This window comes from Hyla sarda, chromosome 4 (assembly GCF_029499605.1).
Source record: "Hyla sarda isolate aHylSar1 chromosome 4, aHylSar1.hap1, whole genome shotgun sequence".
Taxonomy (NCBI): domain Eukaryota; kingdom Metazoa; phylum Chordata; class Amphibia; order Anura; family Hylidae; genus Hyla; species Hyla sarda.
Window position 1 is genome coordinate 260,693,134 of NC_079192.1, and position 15,206 is coordinate 260,708,339.

The 15,206-nt window shown below is 44.7% G+C and overlaps 1 protein-coding gene across 7 annotated transcripts in view; it reads right to left on the reverse strand.

Moving 5' to 3' along the window:
* Positions 1–15,206, reverse strand: part of SYT1 (synaptotagmin 1) — a 608,991-nt gene that overhangs the window by 192,173 nt on the left and 401,612 nt on the right. For 6 of the 7 annotated variants that reach the window (XM_056574050.1, XM_056574051.1, XM_056574054.1 and 3 more), the window contains one exon: positions 13,902–14,033. In XM_056574050.1, coding sequence (XP_056430025.1) covers positions 13,902–14,033 — 132 coding nt within the window. The remainder of the gene's footprint in view (positions 1–13,901; positions 14,034–15,206) is intronic. The other variant, XM_056574053.1, reaches the window with a different exon arrangement.

The following is a 15,206-nucleotide window of genomic DNA, read 5'->3' on the forward strand; positions in this document are numbered from 1 at the left end:
ATATTCGTCATTACAAATATATAGCACTACATTCTAAATATTCGCGAAATCGCGAGGTGCCGATATTCGCCATAAAAACATGCATTACGAATATCGTGCTCAACACTATTTGGCAATAAACCAAGCAAGTTCATTTAAAGTTGCAGTAGTAAAACATAGTAATATGACAGTATCTGGGATGCAACCCAGGCAGAAAGATAAAGATGTAAAATACAAGAACAAAATAAACAAAACATACAAGCCTCGATTAGTAGAAAATAATGAAAAAAGTCCCCCTGGTTAAAATACTAATACAAAGACATAGGGAGAGATTCATCAAAACCTGTGCAGGTTCAAAGTTGCCCAGTTGTCCATAGCAACCAATCATATTATTTCTTCCATTCTTAACAAGGCCTGTGAAAAATTAAAGAAGCAAGCTGATTGGTTGCTATGGGCAACTTTACCTGTGCTCAGATTTTGATAAATCTCCCCCATAGTGTGCCTAAGATCAGGACAATATGATGAGGATAAGCAGGGCTCCCAGACCTTCTGAAATCCCTCCACCCCATTCTCACGGATAACCGAAAGCTTTTCAAAAAGTACAATAACATTAATGCGTGCAATAAAAAGATCCCACAATAAGTCAGGTTGTTTCCATCGGAAGTCTATATGGTCCCTTGCAGCTAGTAACATAAAGTTGGACAGACGAAAAAGAAGAAAAGACATACGAGATGGCTTATCACTTAACAGACAAAAGGAAGGTGTGAAGGGACAGGGAAATCCAGTAATATCACATATAAGATCCACCACCCTCTTCCAAAATGCATGGACCACCGAGCAACTCCACCAAGTGTGGGACATATCACCCACTGTGGGACACCCCCAGAAACAATTAGGAGATGAGGGAGGAAACATAATATGTAACCTAGCGGGGACATAGTAAGCCCTATGCAATATCTTCAGGGAAGTCCCCATAAGAGACATCTGCCAACTCCCTTTACTCACAGCCTTACAGCAAGCCTGTTAATGCTGTAAGGACATAGTAAAGTGAAAATCCTCTTCCCATTTGAGCATGAACAGCAATTTCTGGTCCTTAGGAGGGGCATTGAAGACCACTTATAGATGTCACAACCAGCCTGTACGGAGGGGAGAATAATGGGCAACATTCACTAAAACAGTGGAAGTGGTGGGCAGTGTACCTGGAGCTAAGAATCGAGCTCAGAGCATGGAGGACGGAATGTATTCCGAAAATCTCCCAAAGACATCAAGCGTTTCCGAACAAAAAAATCAGCCAGAAAGACAAGACGTCTCTCCGTCCACCAGGAGAAATCAGATCAGAAGGGAGTAGTCCCGGAGTAAAAGCAGGACTGTGGGGCAGAGGAGTAAGAGGGGAGGGGAGGGATTGTAAAGAAAAGCAAAAGCGTACCCGTCATAAGAGAAAGAGAACATGAAGGACCACAAGAGCAGAAGAAGGGAGAAGATGAGCTACTGGAGAAACAGACCACATAAGTGCTGTATGGTCGGACTAAATCTGATTCCAAACAAATCCATAAAGGGCCCCCTTGAGAAGCATTAAATATTCAGTTGTGATATTCTGGTTGCATAATATTTCATAAGGTTTGGGATTGATAGGCCACCCAAATGCTTATGAAAATACATAACTGTATGGGGAATACAAGGACATTTGCCCCTCCAAATAAACTGGAACAACTCCACCTGAAAGGCCTTCAAATCAGCCCCAATCACCGGGACTGGGAGGGTGTGAAACAAGTATAACAGGCGTGGTAATATCACCATCTTAACAGCGTTGACCTTCCCAATCCAGGAGATATAGGGAAGATGTCTTTTCCTGAGGTCCTCTCTCAAGGACTTAAACAAACAGGGATAATTAGCAGCATACATGGAGGGAAGTGTGTTAGTAATATACACCCCTAAATATGGAAGACCGGAAGAGGGCCTCTGAAACCCAAAGTTCAAATCAATTAGCTTCTAAGTAGCAGAGGGTACTCCACAATACAAGACCTCCACCTTAGAGCTATTAACGTGAAGGCCAGACAACTCCGCAAAATCTGACAGAATCTTAAACAGATTTGGAAGAGATAGAATGGGGTTGTGTTAAGGTAAGTAATAGTTCATCTGCAAATAAATTAAGTTTGTAGGAATGAGAGCCCGCCTGTATTCCTTTAACATCAGGACAAGACCAGAGAACAGTCGCCAGGGGCTCCATCACCAGGGCTAAAAGTGTCGGGGATAGGGGACACCCCTGACGAGTGCCCCGAGATATAGAGATTGGACGAGGGGTGTCAGTAGGCATCTTAAGAAAAGCCTTTAGACAGGAATAGAGCAATCGAAGAATGCTCACAAACAGACCGGAGAAGCCCATCCTCTCCAGGACCGCAAAAAGATACTGCCAAGAAAAGCATTAAAATGTCTTCTTGATGTCCAATGCCAACAAAGTAAGCGGAATCAAGGAGGCATTCGAATTGGCCACTAGATTGAGTGCCTTCCGGACATTATCAGGGGCTTGTCTGCATGGCACAAAACCCACCTGGTCCTGGTGGACCAGTTGGGCTAGGAAGCCATTAAGACACTGGGCCAGAATCAAGGTGAGTAATGTCCACATTAATTAACGAAATCGGTCTGTAGTTGTGTACCTGGAGAGAATCTTAATCAGGTTTGGGTATGACCATTATAAGGGCATCCAAGTACTCATGAGGAAGAGATTCGAATGTAAATAGAGAGTTATACAATTTGGTAATGTGGGGGGTCAGCTGGACAGTAATCCTCTCCCCCACCTCCTCCTCAGTAAGAGGGACATTTAAGACTGCTCTAACTTCCCAGGTTAGCGTAGACATAGGGACAGTTTTCAAGTATTCACAAAGTCTATCCCCATGATTAGGTGGTCGGCGGGACTCACTATAAAGTCTAGCATAATAATTGTGAAAGGCCAAGTAAATATGATGTGAATGAGATGTAATCAAACCAGGGCGCAGCTGGATCCCATGAATAACATTCAAAGACTGACGTTGAAGGAGCATGTTAGCCAAAAGTTGGTCAGGTTTGTTAGCGAAACGGAAGTTGCTTTGGTCCAGAGGACAGCTTTTTCCACACGGACTGAAACGATGGAGTCCAGGTGCACCCTGGTATCCTGCATAGCTTTATATAAATAGACATCAGGGTGCCTCTGGTGCGCCAAGGACAATTTGTCCAATCTGTGTTCTAGCATAGACTGTGGCCCATCACGTGCTTTGCGGAGACCCGAGGCAATAGCAACAATACGGCCTCTAATAAATGCTTAATGAGCAGACCATATAAACATTGGTTCCGATCCAGAACCATTGTGATTGGCAAAAAAAGTAGTTCTGCCCACACTTTAAACGGTAGGGGAGCGCAATGACTTTTCATTTGACTTTGCTGCAACAAGAGCTTGAACAACTATTTTCTTTCAATAAAAGTTCATGTTTGTTTTCATCTGCAGACCACTTATTATTCTTTGACAGGATTTAGCCGTTTGAGGTTTATAAAGTCCCCCATTGATTTAATGATATTCTCTGAGTATTGAGTGGTCAGTCACAATGGAAAGGAACATAAGAATTGTGCTCCTGCATTGAGAGAGAACATTAAGATAAGGTCTCTTTCATCTGCGGGCCCCTGGATTCGCTTTATTTAAAATGTGCTCACATTAATTTAAAATTATAGGATATTTCTTCATCTCTTTCTAATACTGTCATAGGTGTATACTGAAACAAACAAATGTTGTCCCAACATTAAATAATTTATATTTTGATAATAAAATTATGTTGTTGTTTACATTATGTTTAAAAAGGTTACAACAGAGTATTATGACATTAATCTACTGTACATACTGTACAATGGTTTCATTTGATGCTCAAGTGTTTGGCAAAGTGCCTATCTACTTAATCACTTGGGTGCTGGTGGACATACATGCTCAGTCATACTCGCCATAGTCAGTTCTAGCGATCTCTTCTCTGCAGAGCAGCTAATATCCATGGCTTTTTACTCTGCTTGTTAAAGTGTACCTGTCGTCAACAAAAACTTTTTATATAGTGTAGATAATAGCAATATATGTATTTTTGTAATATACATTGGTTAAAAAATGTGTATGTTTTTGGGTGAAAAAATGCTGTCTCTGCAGCTATTGCCTGTGTGTCTCTGTGAGGAGCCCAAATACAGGAAGTGAGGGAAGACAAGCAGGGCTCTTGGAAGGCTCCTGGCTTGTCAATCATCCTCACATTTGAGCCCATAGCGTGTCACAAAGCCTCACTGCACAGAGCCCTGCTTGTCCACCCACACTTACTGTATTTGGACTCCACATAGAGACACACAGGCAATAGCTGCAGGGACAAAAATATACATATTTTTTAACCAATGTATATTACAGATATACATATAATGGTATTATCTACATTATATAAAAAGTTTTTGTTGACGACAGGTACACTTTAAGGAAGGAACAGAGGCACTTTAGTAGCATGGGCATATAGCTAAAAAGACTCTTGCACAGGAAGTAAGAAGGTACTCTATTATTAGCTTGCCAGAGGGAAAGGACACTGATTCTTTTTAGACCCCACCCCAGCAGCAAAGATTACCTGTAACTAAAAGAAGAACACTTAGAAACAAGAACCTTTTATATGATGGAAATACTGTAAATTACTTTATAACAGCTATTAACAGCAAATTAGTGCTTCATAGATGAATTGTCATAACTCCACAAATAATTATGGAGATTTCCTTACCTAGGAAGATCAGATTGGCACTGAAGAAGCAGGCCAAATGGACCAGCAAAGACTCTCCTTTACTAAAGCCCTAGAGAAAAAAGGCCATCATCTCCAAACTAAAGTACCTTGACAGGAGAGTGCCGTCTTTAGTTATCAAGTTCATAAGGTTTAAAAAAGACAAGAGCCCATCAAGTTCAATCTATAATCAATCTATAAACTACTGCGTTGTTCTAGTTTGCCCTGGACCAGGGCTTTCCCAATGCCAAGATCCAAACATTTTTAAAGTATCTAAGCCTTTGTAACAGGAACTGTAGGGAGTTTGTTTCAGTCAACATCTGTACGTTTTACCCTGAGATAAAGGGTAAATGATGGTATCAATGTGGAAACTGCACATCCCATGAAGATTTATTGCTACATAACTGAAATATCTCTGCACCATGGTAAGAAACACCACACCAACAATATTATTTATAGAAACATAATTTGTAATGGCTTGTGGTCTGTCACTGTGAGCTTGAACAACCATGCATTAGATAAAAATAGTGTGTAGCACCTACTTTAGACATTCTACTTGGGCATTCTACCCAAGACTGATCTTTTATCCTTACATGATACAGATATTTTACAAAGAAGGAAAATAAAGTCACTCCCTCAAAATGACAAGATAATTCAGCCCTAGGGGACGTGTAATCAAGTATAAATACAAAACTAATCCTTCAATTAGGCTATAATCGACATTTAGGTAAGTATTGATCCATAAATTTCATCCACACAAAAGACAAAAGAATAGGTAAAACATAACTTTTACTGACATCAATAAAAGATTACAAAAAATACAAGAAAAATTTGACATTGATATACAAACATGTGAGCGATCCACAAAGGTGGGGGGATGGGGGAAAGGATGACAGGTGAATACCTAACTCTACATAGCCTGCCTGGCTGGATCTAATCTATTACTAACACTAAGTGTGGATAGGGAAGGGTATAGGAAAACCACCTATAATGTGAATGTGGAGATCAAAGTACATAGACTGCTCTTGCTCCTTTTCCAACGCGTTTCACCCCACTAATGAGTTGGGGTTCATCAGGGGTAGAGGAGAGTGTAGTACAGAGAATATACAAGATAGAGGTAGAAAAGATTATTTAACATAAATTGGGGCCAACAACAAGACAATAACAAACAAAAAGATAATGTCCGTCATTAGATAATTGATATTATAAGACAGTAAAAGAGTGTCTAGTAGAAAGTGCGTCAGAGGTAGTCAGGAAAAGGATCTCACAGTCACTTGAATTAAGACAAAAGGGTACCAAACATTTATAATACAAACAGAGTTAGTAAATGTTAGAAGTCACAGAATTATTGGTAACCATATATGCACATAAAAACAGCCGTGGTACACATATTACACACATAAACACGTTTATGTGGTTATGTGGTGATGAATTAAGGAAAATGGCCTGATGTGATAGAGGCACCTCGCAGTGCTGGCAATCACGGCTTCTGTTTGTAGGTATAGTGTGCACTATTAAGAAAATGCCATAAGAAATATGTTATGCATCTGAAAGATCTGTGACCAACAGAAGACCATAATGTGGACCCTGATATCCGAATGACTAGTGAGTGAAAAAGAGTAGATAATAATCACGATGAGTACCGGACTCACCAAGAGGACCTGGTATCCACTGATGATCGGGCCAGGACTATATAATAAATATCCAGATAGATGTCCTGGGGTGATGCTACATGGCAAAACGGATAGAAGATGGATCGTGTGTATCCATCCATCTTATAATATCAATTATCTAATGAAGGACATTATCTTTTTGTTATTGTCTTGTTGTTGGCCCCAATTTATGTTAAATAATCTTTTGTATATCTATCTTGTATATTCTCTGTACTACACTCTCCTCTATCCCTTATGAACCCCAACTTATTAATGGGGTGAAACGAGTTGGAAAAGGAGCAAGAGCAGTCTATGTACATTGATCTCCACATTCACATTATAGGTGGTTTTCCTTTACCCTTCCCTACCCACACTTAGTGTTAGTAATAGATTAGATCCAGCCAGGCAGGCTATGTAAAGTTACATATTCACCTGTCATCTTTTCCCCATCCCCCCCTTTGTGGGCCGCTCACATGTTTGTATATCACTGTCAAATTTTTATTGTATTTTTGTAATTTTTTTATTGATGTCAGTAAAAGTTATGTTTTACCTATTCTTTGGTCTTTTGTATGGATGAAATTTGTGGATCAATACTTACCTAAAGGTCGATTATAGTCTAATTGGAGGATTAGTATGATACAGATATGCCAGAAATTCAGCAAGATGGGTCATGGCATGACAGGATTAGTCACATGTCAGGACAAAAAAAACAGGGACTGTAACCTTCCTGCAACCTTTATGACCAAGTGGTTCACCTCTATAGAGACTTATTCAAATGGGAAAAGAAGTGCAAAGCCTGCCTCAGCACCGATCACCACTGTCCATATAAATAAGGAGTGTAAGGATGTCTTTGCCCTGCCCTTGTCCTTATCCCTGCCCCAGCCATGCTCCTTGCCCTACCCATTACTTCTGTCCTACTTGTGCACCACATTGTTGTCCCAGACCTTTGTCACCCCCACTAGGGCAATGACCTTAACTTCCCCACTTTTGGATCAAAGTTTCTTTCACTGAGAGATAGAGGATAGCAAGGGACTGCCCTTGAACTAACTCATCCAAGTTCCTGCCTTCCATGAAGAGGCTTATACAGAGCAGTATATACACTGTCCTTTCCTTATATTGACTCAGGGCTGTAATGTTCACATGCTGTAGAACTGTGTAGTAGTCTCACAGCCTTTTCCATTGGTCTAGGGGGCAGCACAGGAACTGAAGGGTCATTATCTTTATTATTGGAACACTTTAAGAGTTGATTTGGTCTGGAAGCCGGTGTCACGATGCCGGCTGGCAGGTAGTGGATCCTCTATGCCAGAGAGGGATTGGCGTGGACCGTGCTAGAGGATCGGTTCTAAGTCACTACTGGTTTTCACCAGAGCCCGCCGCAAAGCGGGATGGTCTTGCTGCGGCGGTAGTGACCAGGTCGTATCCCCTAGCAACGGCTCAACCTCTCTGGCTGCTGAAGATAGGCGCGGTACAAGGGAGTAGACAGAAGCAAGGTCGGACGTAGCAGAAGGTCGGGGCAGGCAGCAAGGATCGTAGTCAGGGGCAACGGCAGGAGGTCTGGAACACAGGCTAGGAACACACAAGGAAACGCTTTCACTGGCACTAAGGCAACAAGATCCGGCGAGGGAGTGAAGGGGAAGTGAGGTGATATAGGGAAGTGCACAGGTGTAAAGACTAATTGGAACCACTGCGCCAATCAGCGGCGCAGTGGCCCTTTAAATCGCAAAGACCCGGCGCGCGCGCGCCCTAGGGAGCGGGGCCGCGCGCGCCGGGACAGAACTGACGGAGAGCGAGTCAGGTACGGGAGCCGGGGTGCGCATCGCGAGCGGGCGCTACCCGCATCGCGAATCGCATCCCGGCCAGAGGCGGTATCGCAGCGCCCCGGGTCCGTGGAACCGACCGGAGCGCTGCAGTGAGAGGAGTGTAGCGAGCGCTCCGGGGAGGAGCGGGGACCCGGAGCGCTCGGCGTAACAGTACCCCCCCCCTTGGGTCTCCCCCTCTTCTTGGAGCCTGAGAACCTGAGGACCAGACTTTTGTCCAGGATATTGTCCTCAGGTTCCCAGGACCTCTCTTCTGGACCACAACCCTCCCAATCCACTAAAAAGAAGGTTTTCCCTCTGACCTTTTTAGATGCTAAAATTTCTTTGACGGAGAAGATGTCCGAGGAGCCGGAGACAGGAGTGGGGGGAACAGATTTGGGAGAGAAACGGTTAATGATAAGTGGTTTAAGAAGAGAAACATGAAAGGCATTAGGAATACGAAGAGAAGGAGGAAGAAGAAGTTTGTAAGAGACAGGATTAATCTGGCGCAAAATCTTGAAAGGACCAAGATAGCGTGGTCCCAACTTATAGCTAGGGACACGGAAGCGGACATATTTGGCGGAGAGCCATACCTTGTCTCCAGGGGAAAAAATGGGAGGAGCTCTTCTTTTCTTATCCGCGAATCTCTTCATGCGTGAAGAAGCCTGTAAGAGAGAATTTTGGGTCTCTCTCCATATGATGGAAAGATCACGAGAAATTTCATCCACAGCGGGCAGACCAGAGGGCAAGGGGGTAGGGAGGGGGGGAAGAGGGTGACGGCCGTACACCACGAAAAACGGGGATTTGGAGGAAGATTCAGAGATTCTGAAATTATACGAGAATTCGGCCCAAGGTAGAAGATCTGCCCAGTCATCCTGGCGGGAGGAAACAAAATGTCGTAAATAGTCACCCAAGATCTGGTTAATTCTTTCTACTTGTCCATTGGATTGAGGATGGTATGCAGAAGAAAAATTTAATTTAATCTTGAGTTGTTTACAGAGAGCCCTCCAGAATTTAGACACAAATTGGACGCCTCTATCCGAGACGATCTGCGTAGGCAACCCGTGAAGACGAAAAATGTGTACAAAAAATTGTTTAGCCAACTGAGGCGCTGAAGGAAGACCAGGAAGAGGGATGAAATGTGCCATTTTGGAGAATCGATCAACGACCACCCAAATAACAGTGTTGCCATGGGATGGGGGTAAGTCAGTAATAAAATCCATACCAATCAGAGACCAAGGTTGTTCGGGGACAGGCAGAGGAAGAAGAAAACCAGCGGGCTTCTGGCGAGGAGTCTTATCCCGGGCACAGATAGTGCAGGCTCGCACAAAGTCCACCACATCAGTCTCTAGAGTCGGCCACCAATAGAAGCGAGAGATGAGTTGCACAGATTTCTTGATGCCCGCATGACCTGCGAGATGGGAGGAGTGACCCCATTTGAGGATTCCGAGGCGTTGGCGTGGAGAAACAAAGGTCTTTCCTGGAGGAGTTTGCCTGATGGAGGCTAGAGAAGTGGAAATCAGGCAGTCAGGAGGAATGATGTGTTGAGGTGAGAGTTCAATTTCAGAAGCATCTGAGGAACGAGAGAGAGCATCGGCCCTAATGTTCTTATCAGCAGGCCGAAAGTGAATTTCAAAATTAAATCGGGCAAAGAACAGAGACCACCTGGCCTGACGAGGATTCAGCCGTTGGGCAGACTGGAGGTAGGAGAGGTTCTTGTGATCGGTGTAAATAATAACTGGGAATCTTGATCCCTCCAGCAGATGCCTCCATTCCTCAAGTGCTAATTTAATGGCTAGAAGCTCACGATCCCCGATGGAGTAGTTCCTCTCCGCCGGAGAGAAGGTCCTAGAAAAAAAACCACAAGTAACAGCATGCCCGGAAGAGTTTTTTTGCAGAAGGACAGCTCCAGCTCCCACTGAGGAGGCATCAACCTCCAATAGGAAGGGTTTAGATGGGTCAGGTCTGGAGAGCACGGGAGCCGAAGAGAAGGCAGACTTGAGTCGTTTAAAGGCGTCTTCCGCTTGAGGAGGCCAAGACTTGGGATCGGCATTTTTTTTGGTTAAAGCCACAATAGGAGCCACAATGGTAGAAAAATGTGGAATAAATTGCCTGTAATAATTGGCGAACCCCAAAAAACGTTGGATGGCACGGAGTCCGGAGGGGCGTGGCCAATCTAAGACGGCAGAGAGTTTATCTGGGTCCATTTGTAGTCCCTGGCCAGAGACCAAGTATCCTAGAAAAGGAAGAGATTGGCATTCAAACAGACATTTCTCAATTTTAGCATAGAGTTGATTGTCACGAAGTCTCTGAAGAACCATACGGACATGCTGGCGGTGTTCTTCTAGATTGGCCGAAAAAATTAGGATATCATCAAGATATACAACAACACAGGAGTATAACAGATCACGAAAAATTTCATTAACAAAGTCTTGGAAGACAGCAGGGGCGTTGCACAGGCCAAAGGGCATGACCAGATACTCAAAGTGTCCATCTCTGGTGTTAAATGCTGTTTTCCACTCATCCCCCTCTCTGATGCGGATGAGGTTATAGGCGCCTCTTAAGTCCAATTTAGTAAAGATGTGGGCACCTTGGAGGCGATCAAAGAGTTCAGAGATGAGGGGTAAGGGGTAGCGGTTCTTAACCGTGATTTTATTAAGTCCGCGGTAGTCAATGCAAGGACGTAGAGAGCCATCTTTTTTGGACACAAAGAAAAATCCGGCTCCGGCAGGAGAGGAGGATTTACGGATAAAGCCCTTTTTTAGATTCTCCTGGACGTATTCAGACATGGCAAGAGTCTCTGGGGCAGAGAGAGGATAAATTCTGCCCCGGGGTGGAGTAGTGCCCGGGAGGAGGTCGATAGGACAATCATAAGGCCTGTGAGGAGGTAGAGTCTCCGCTTGTTTTTTGCAGAAAACATCCGCGAAGTCCATATAGGCCTTAGGGAGACCGGTTACTGGAGAAAGCACAGAGTCACGGCAAGGGTTACTGGGAACCGGTTTTAGACAGTCCTTGGAACAAGAGGGCCCCCAACTCTTGATCTCCCCAGTGGACCAATCCAGGGTTGGGGAATGAAGTTGAAGCCAGGGAAGTCCAAGGAGAATTTCCGAGGTGCAATTGGGGAGGACCAAAAGTTCAATCCTCTCGTGATGAGATCCGATGCTCATTAGAAGGGGCTCCGTGCGGAAACGTATGGAACAGTCCAATCTTTCATTGTTTATACAATTGATGTAAAGGGGTCTGGTGAGACTGGTCACTGGGATGTTGAACCTGTTGACGAGAGAGGCCAAAATAAAATTTCCTGCAGATCCAGAGTCCAAGAAGGCCACAGAAGAGAAGGAGAAGGCAGAGGCAGACATCCGCACAGGCACAGTAAGACGTGGAGAAGCAGAGTAGACATCAAGGATTGTCTCACCTTTGTGCGGAGTCAGCGTACGTCTTTCCAGGCGGGGAGGGCGGATAGGACAATCCCTCAGGAAGTGTTCGGTACTAGCACAGTACAGGCAGAGGTTCTCCATGCGGCGTCGTGTCCTCTCTTGAGATGTCAGGCGAGACCGGTCGACCTGCATAGCCTCCACGGCGGGAGGCACAGGAACAGATTGCAGGGAACCAGAGGAGAGAGGAGCCGAGGAGAAGAAACGCCTCGTGCGAACAGAGTCCATATCTTGGCGGAGCTCCTGACGCCTTTCGGAAAAACGCATGTCAATGCGAGTGGCTAGGTGAATAAGTTCATGAAGATTAGCAGGCATTTCTCGTGCGGCCAGAACATCTTTAATGTTGCTGGATAGGCCTTTTTTAAAGGTCGCGCAGAGGGCCTCATTGTTCCAGGATAATTCAGAAGCAAGAGTACGGAATTGTACGGCATACTCGCCAACGGAAGAATTACCCTGGACCAGGTTCAACAGGGCAGTCTCAGCAGAAGAGGCTCGGGCAGGTTCCTCAAAGACACTTCGAATTTCCGAGAAGAAGGAGTGTACAGAGGCAGTGACGGGGTCATTGCGGTCCCAGAGTGGTGTGGCCCAAGCCAGGGCTTTTCCAGACAGCAGGCTGACTACGAAAGCCACCTTAGACCTTTCAGTGGGGAACTGGTCCGACATCATCTCCAAGTGTAATGAACATTGGGAAAGGAAGCCACGGCAAAACTTAGAGTCCCCATCAAATTTATCCGGCAAGGATAGTCGTAGTCCAGAAGCGGCCACTCGCTGCGGAGGCGGTGCAGGAGCTGGCGGAGGAGATGATTGCTGGAGCTGTGGTAGTAACTGTTGTAGCATAACAGTCAGTTGAGACAGCTGTTGGCCTTGTTGCGCTATCTGTTGTGACTGCTGGGCGACCACCGTGGTGAGGTCAGCGACAACTGGCAGAGGAACTTCAGCGGGATCCATGGCCGGATCTACTGTCACGATGCCGGCTGGCAGGTAGTGGATCCTCTATGCCAGAGAGGGATTGGCGTGGACCGTGCTAGAGGATCGGTTCTAAGTCACTACTGGTTTTCACCAGAGCCCGCCGCAAAGCGGGATGGTCTTGCTGCGGCGGTAGTGACCAGGTCGTATCCCCTAGCAACGGCTCAACCTCTCTGGCTGCTGAAGATAGGCGCGGTACAAGGGAGTAGACAGAAGCAAGGTCGGACGTAGCAGAAGGTCGGGGCAGGCAGCAAGGATCGTAGTCAGGGGCAACGGCAGGAGGTCTGGAACACAGGCTAGGAACACACAAGGAAACGCTTTCACTGGCACTAAGGCAACAAGATCCGGCGAGGGAGTGAAGGGGAAGTGAGGTGATATAGGGAAGTGCACAGGTGTAAAGACTAATTGGAACCACTGCGCCAATCAGCGGCGCAGTGGCCCTTTAAATCGCAAAGACCCGGCGCGCGCGCGCCCTAGGGAGCGGGGCCGCGCGCGCCGGGACAGAACTGACGGAGAGCGAGTCAGGTACGGGAGCCGGGGTGCGCATCGCGAGCGGGCGCTACCCGCATCGCGAATCGCATCCCGGCCAGAGGCGGTATCGCAGCGCCCCGGGTCCGTGGAACCGACCGGAGCGCTGCAGTGAGAGGAGTGTAGCGAGCGCTCCGGGGAGGAGCGGGGACCCGGAGCGCTCGGCGTAACAGCCGGTCTGTGTCAGATTGCTAATTGTAGATTGTTCTTGGGGAGGGCACTACTCTGGCTCATCAACGAGCTTATACAGTTCCTACATTCTCATCTTGTCACTACTAAGACTATAGTGTTGGGTAAAAACTTTGACTGCCCCATTGATAAAGAAGGGTGTACCTCAACAAGACCCAACTTAAATACTTCTAAACTCAGGTATTCTTTATTCAATTGAACCTCATAAAGATCCTGGGAGTCAATTTTTTTTGAACAATGATGGGTTATGACTTGTTTTTCCAAAAGGGAGATTTCTCAGTAGTAAATTCCCACATACTTGTAATTTATGAAACTATCCTATGGATGTGGCATAAATATCTGTCATCTGGATACCCTTTTATGGAGAGCCTCTATGTTCCCTTTTTGGAAGAAGTATTTGGGGGTCATTGGACACTTCATCAATTAGTACTTCACATTATTCACAGGGAATAATATGGAATCAACTATTTCTGATTTTTTAAATAGATCAAGGATAAAGTAGTTTTGTTTTTCCTGAACTGAAAAGCCTTTTAGATAAATATATAACTTAAAATATACATATGAAACAGGATAAAAGTACAGTAAACAGGAACATTAACCCACCTGATTATTTTGGAAATCATAATCCAATGAGTATTGAAGTTTTCCTAGCTTCTCTTCTTCTTTAGGTTGTTCTTTATCTTCCCCATCGGTTAATCCAGTCTCAGCATCATCATCGTCATCATCCTTTAATGCCTGTAAAGCAAATTTATTAAATTCATGAGGTTATGTTATGATTCCGACATTCTGCCTACAAAGCTGTGCAGTAATATACTGTAAAAAGCCAAGACTTTTTTGGTTTTAGTCATACTGGTATACTGTAAATATACAATCATCAGCCATAACATTAAAACTCATTCCATTCCCTTACAATTGGTGAAATTCAAGTTAAGATGGATATTGGCTAATGACAAATTAACTAGTATCCTTCACAAAACTTTGCAACAAACTTTTAATGCTATTGGCAGCCATGAATACCATACTTAGGCATTTTCCCCTATCCTCTCTTTATTATTGTCTGTTGTTCCTCTATATATATAGGATTCTTAGTTCCCCCAGGCGGGCTAGCTCTTGCTACCCAAGTGCATCAGTGAGCCTTGGTCACCCATGACCCTGTCAGACTGGGTTCACATATGTCCAGCATCCAGCACAGGTGAACTCAGTCTGGATCTCAATGCAATTGATGCCATAACTGATGACAAGGGGCATCAGTTGTCATAAGTTGTTTGGTATCCGGGGTTCATTGTTTCTAGATGCTGGACAGTAAAACGCAGTTCTAGCATCAGTTCTAGCATCAGTTTCCCTACGGTGCACGCCGGGGGAATACTCTGCGGGATGCCACACTTATGTGAACCCAGCCTCACTGGTTTACTGTTTGTCCTTCCTTGGGCCACGTATAGTTGTTAATGACCATTGCATCAGCCAACAAGACCTGTTATTTTGGCAATGCCATAACATTTTAGCCCTTCTCAAAGTTCCTCAGATGTTAATGTTTACTCTTTTTTTCTGCCCCCAAGAAGTAACTTGAGGATCTGGCTGTTTACTTGATGCACAACTTAAAGTATTCCATTCCTTGACAGTTGTCATTGTTATGACATTATCCAGGTTGTCCACTTTACCTATTTACCTTCACCAATTTTAATGTTATGGCTAATTGGTGCATTCACTTAGCAGGCAGTAAAAAATTAAGAATATTAGTTTTAGAATGCAGGCAGGCATATTATGCGCACATTTCCACTATACTATGTCATATTATATATATTTTTTATATTTTAGCACACATGCTGATAACAGTATTACCAAGGTCTATTAAAAAGTTGCATAACTATAAACTCAAGTCAAGTTTGCATGCACTATATCAAAGCTCAT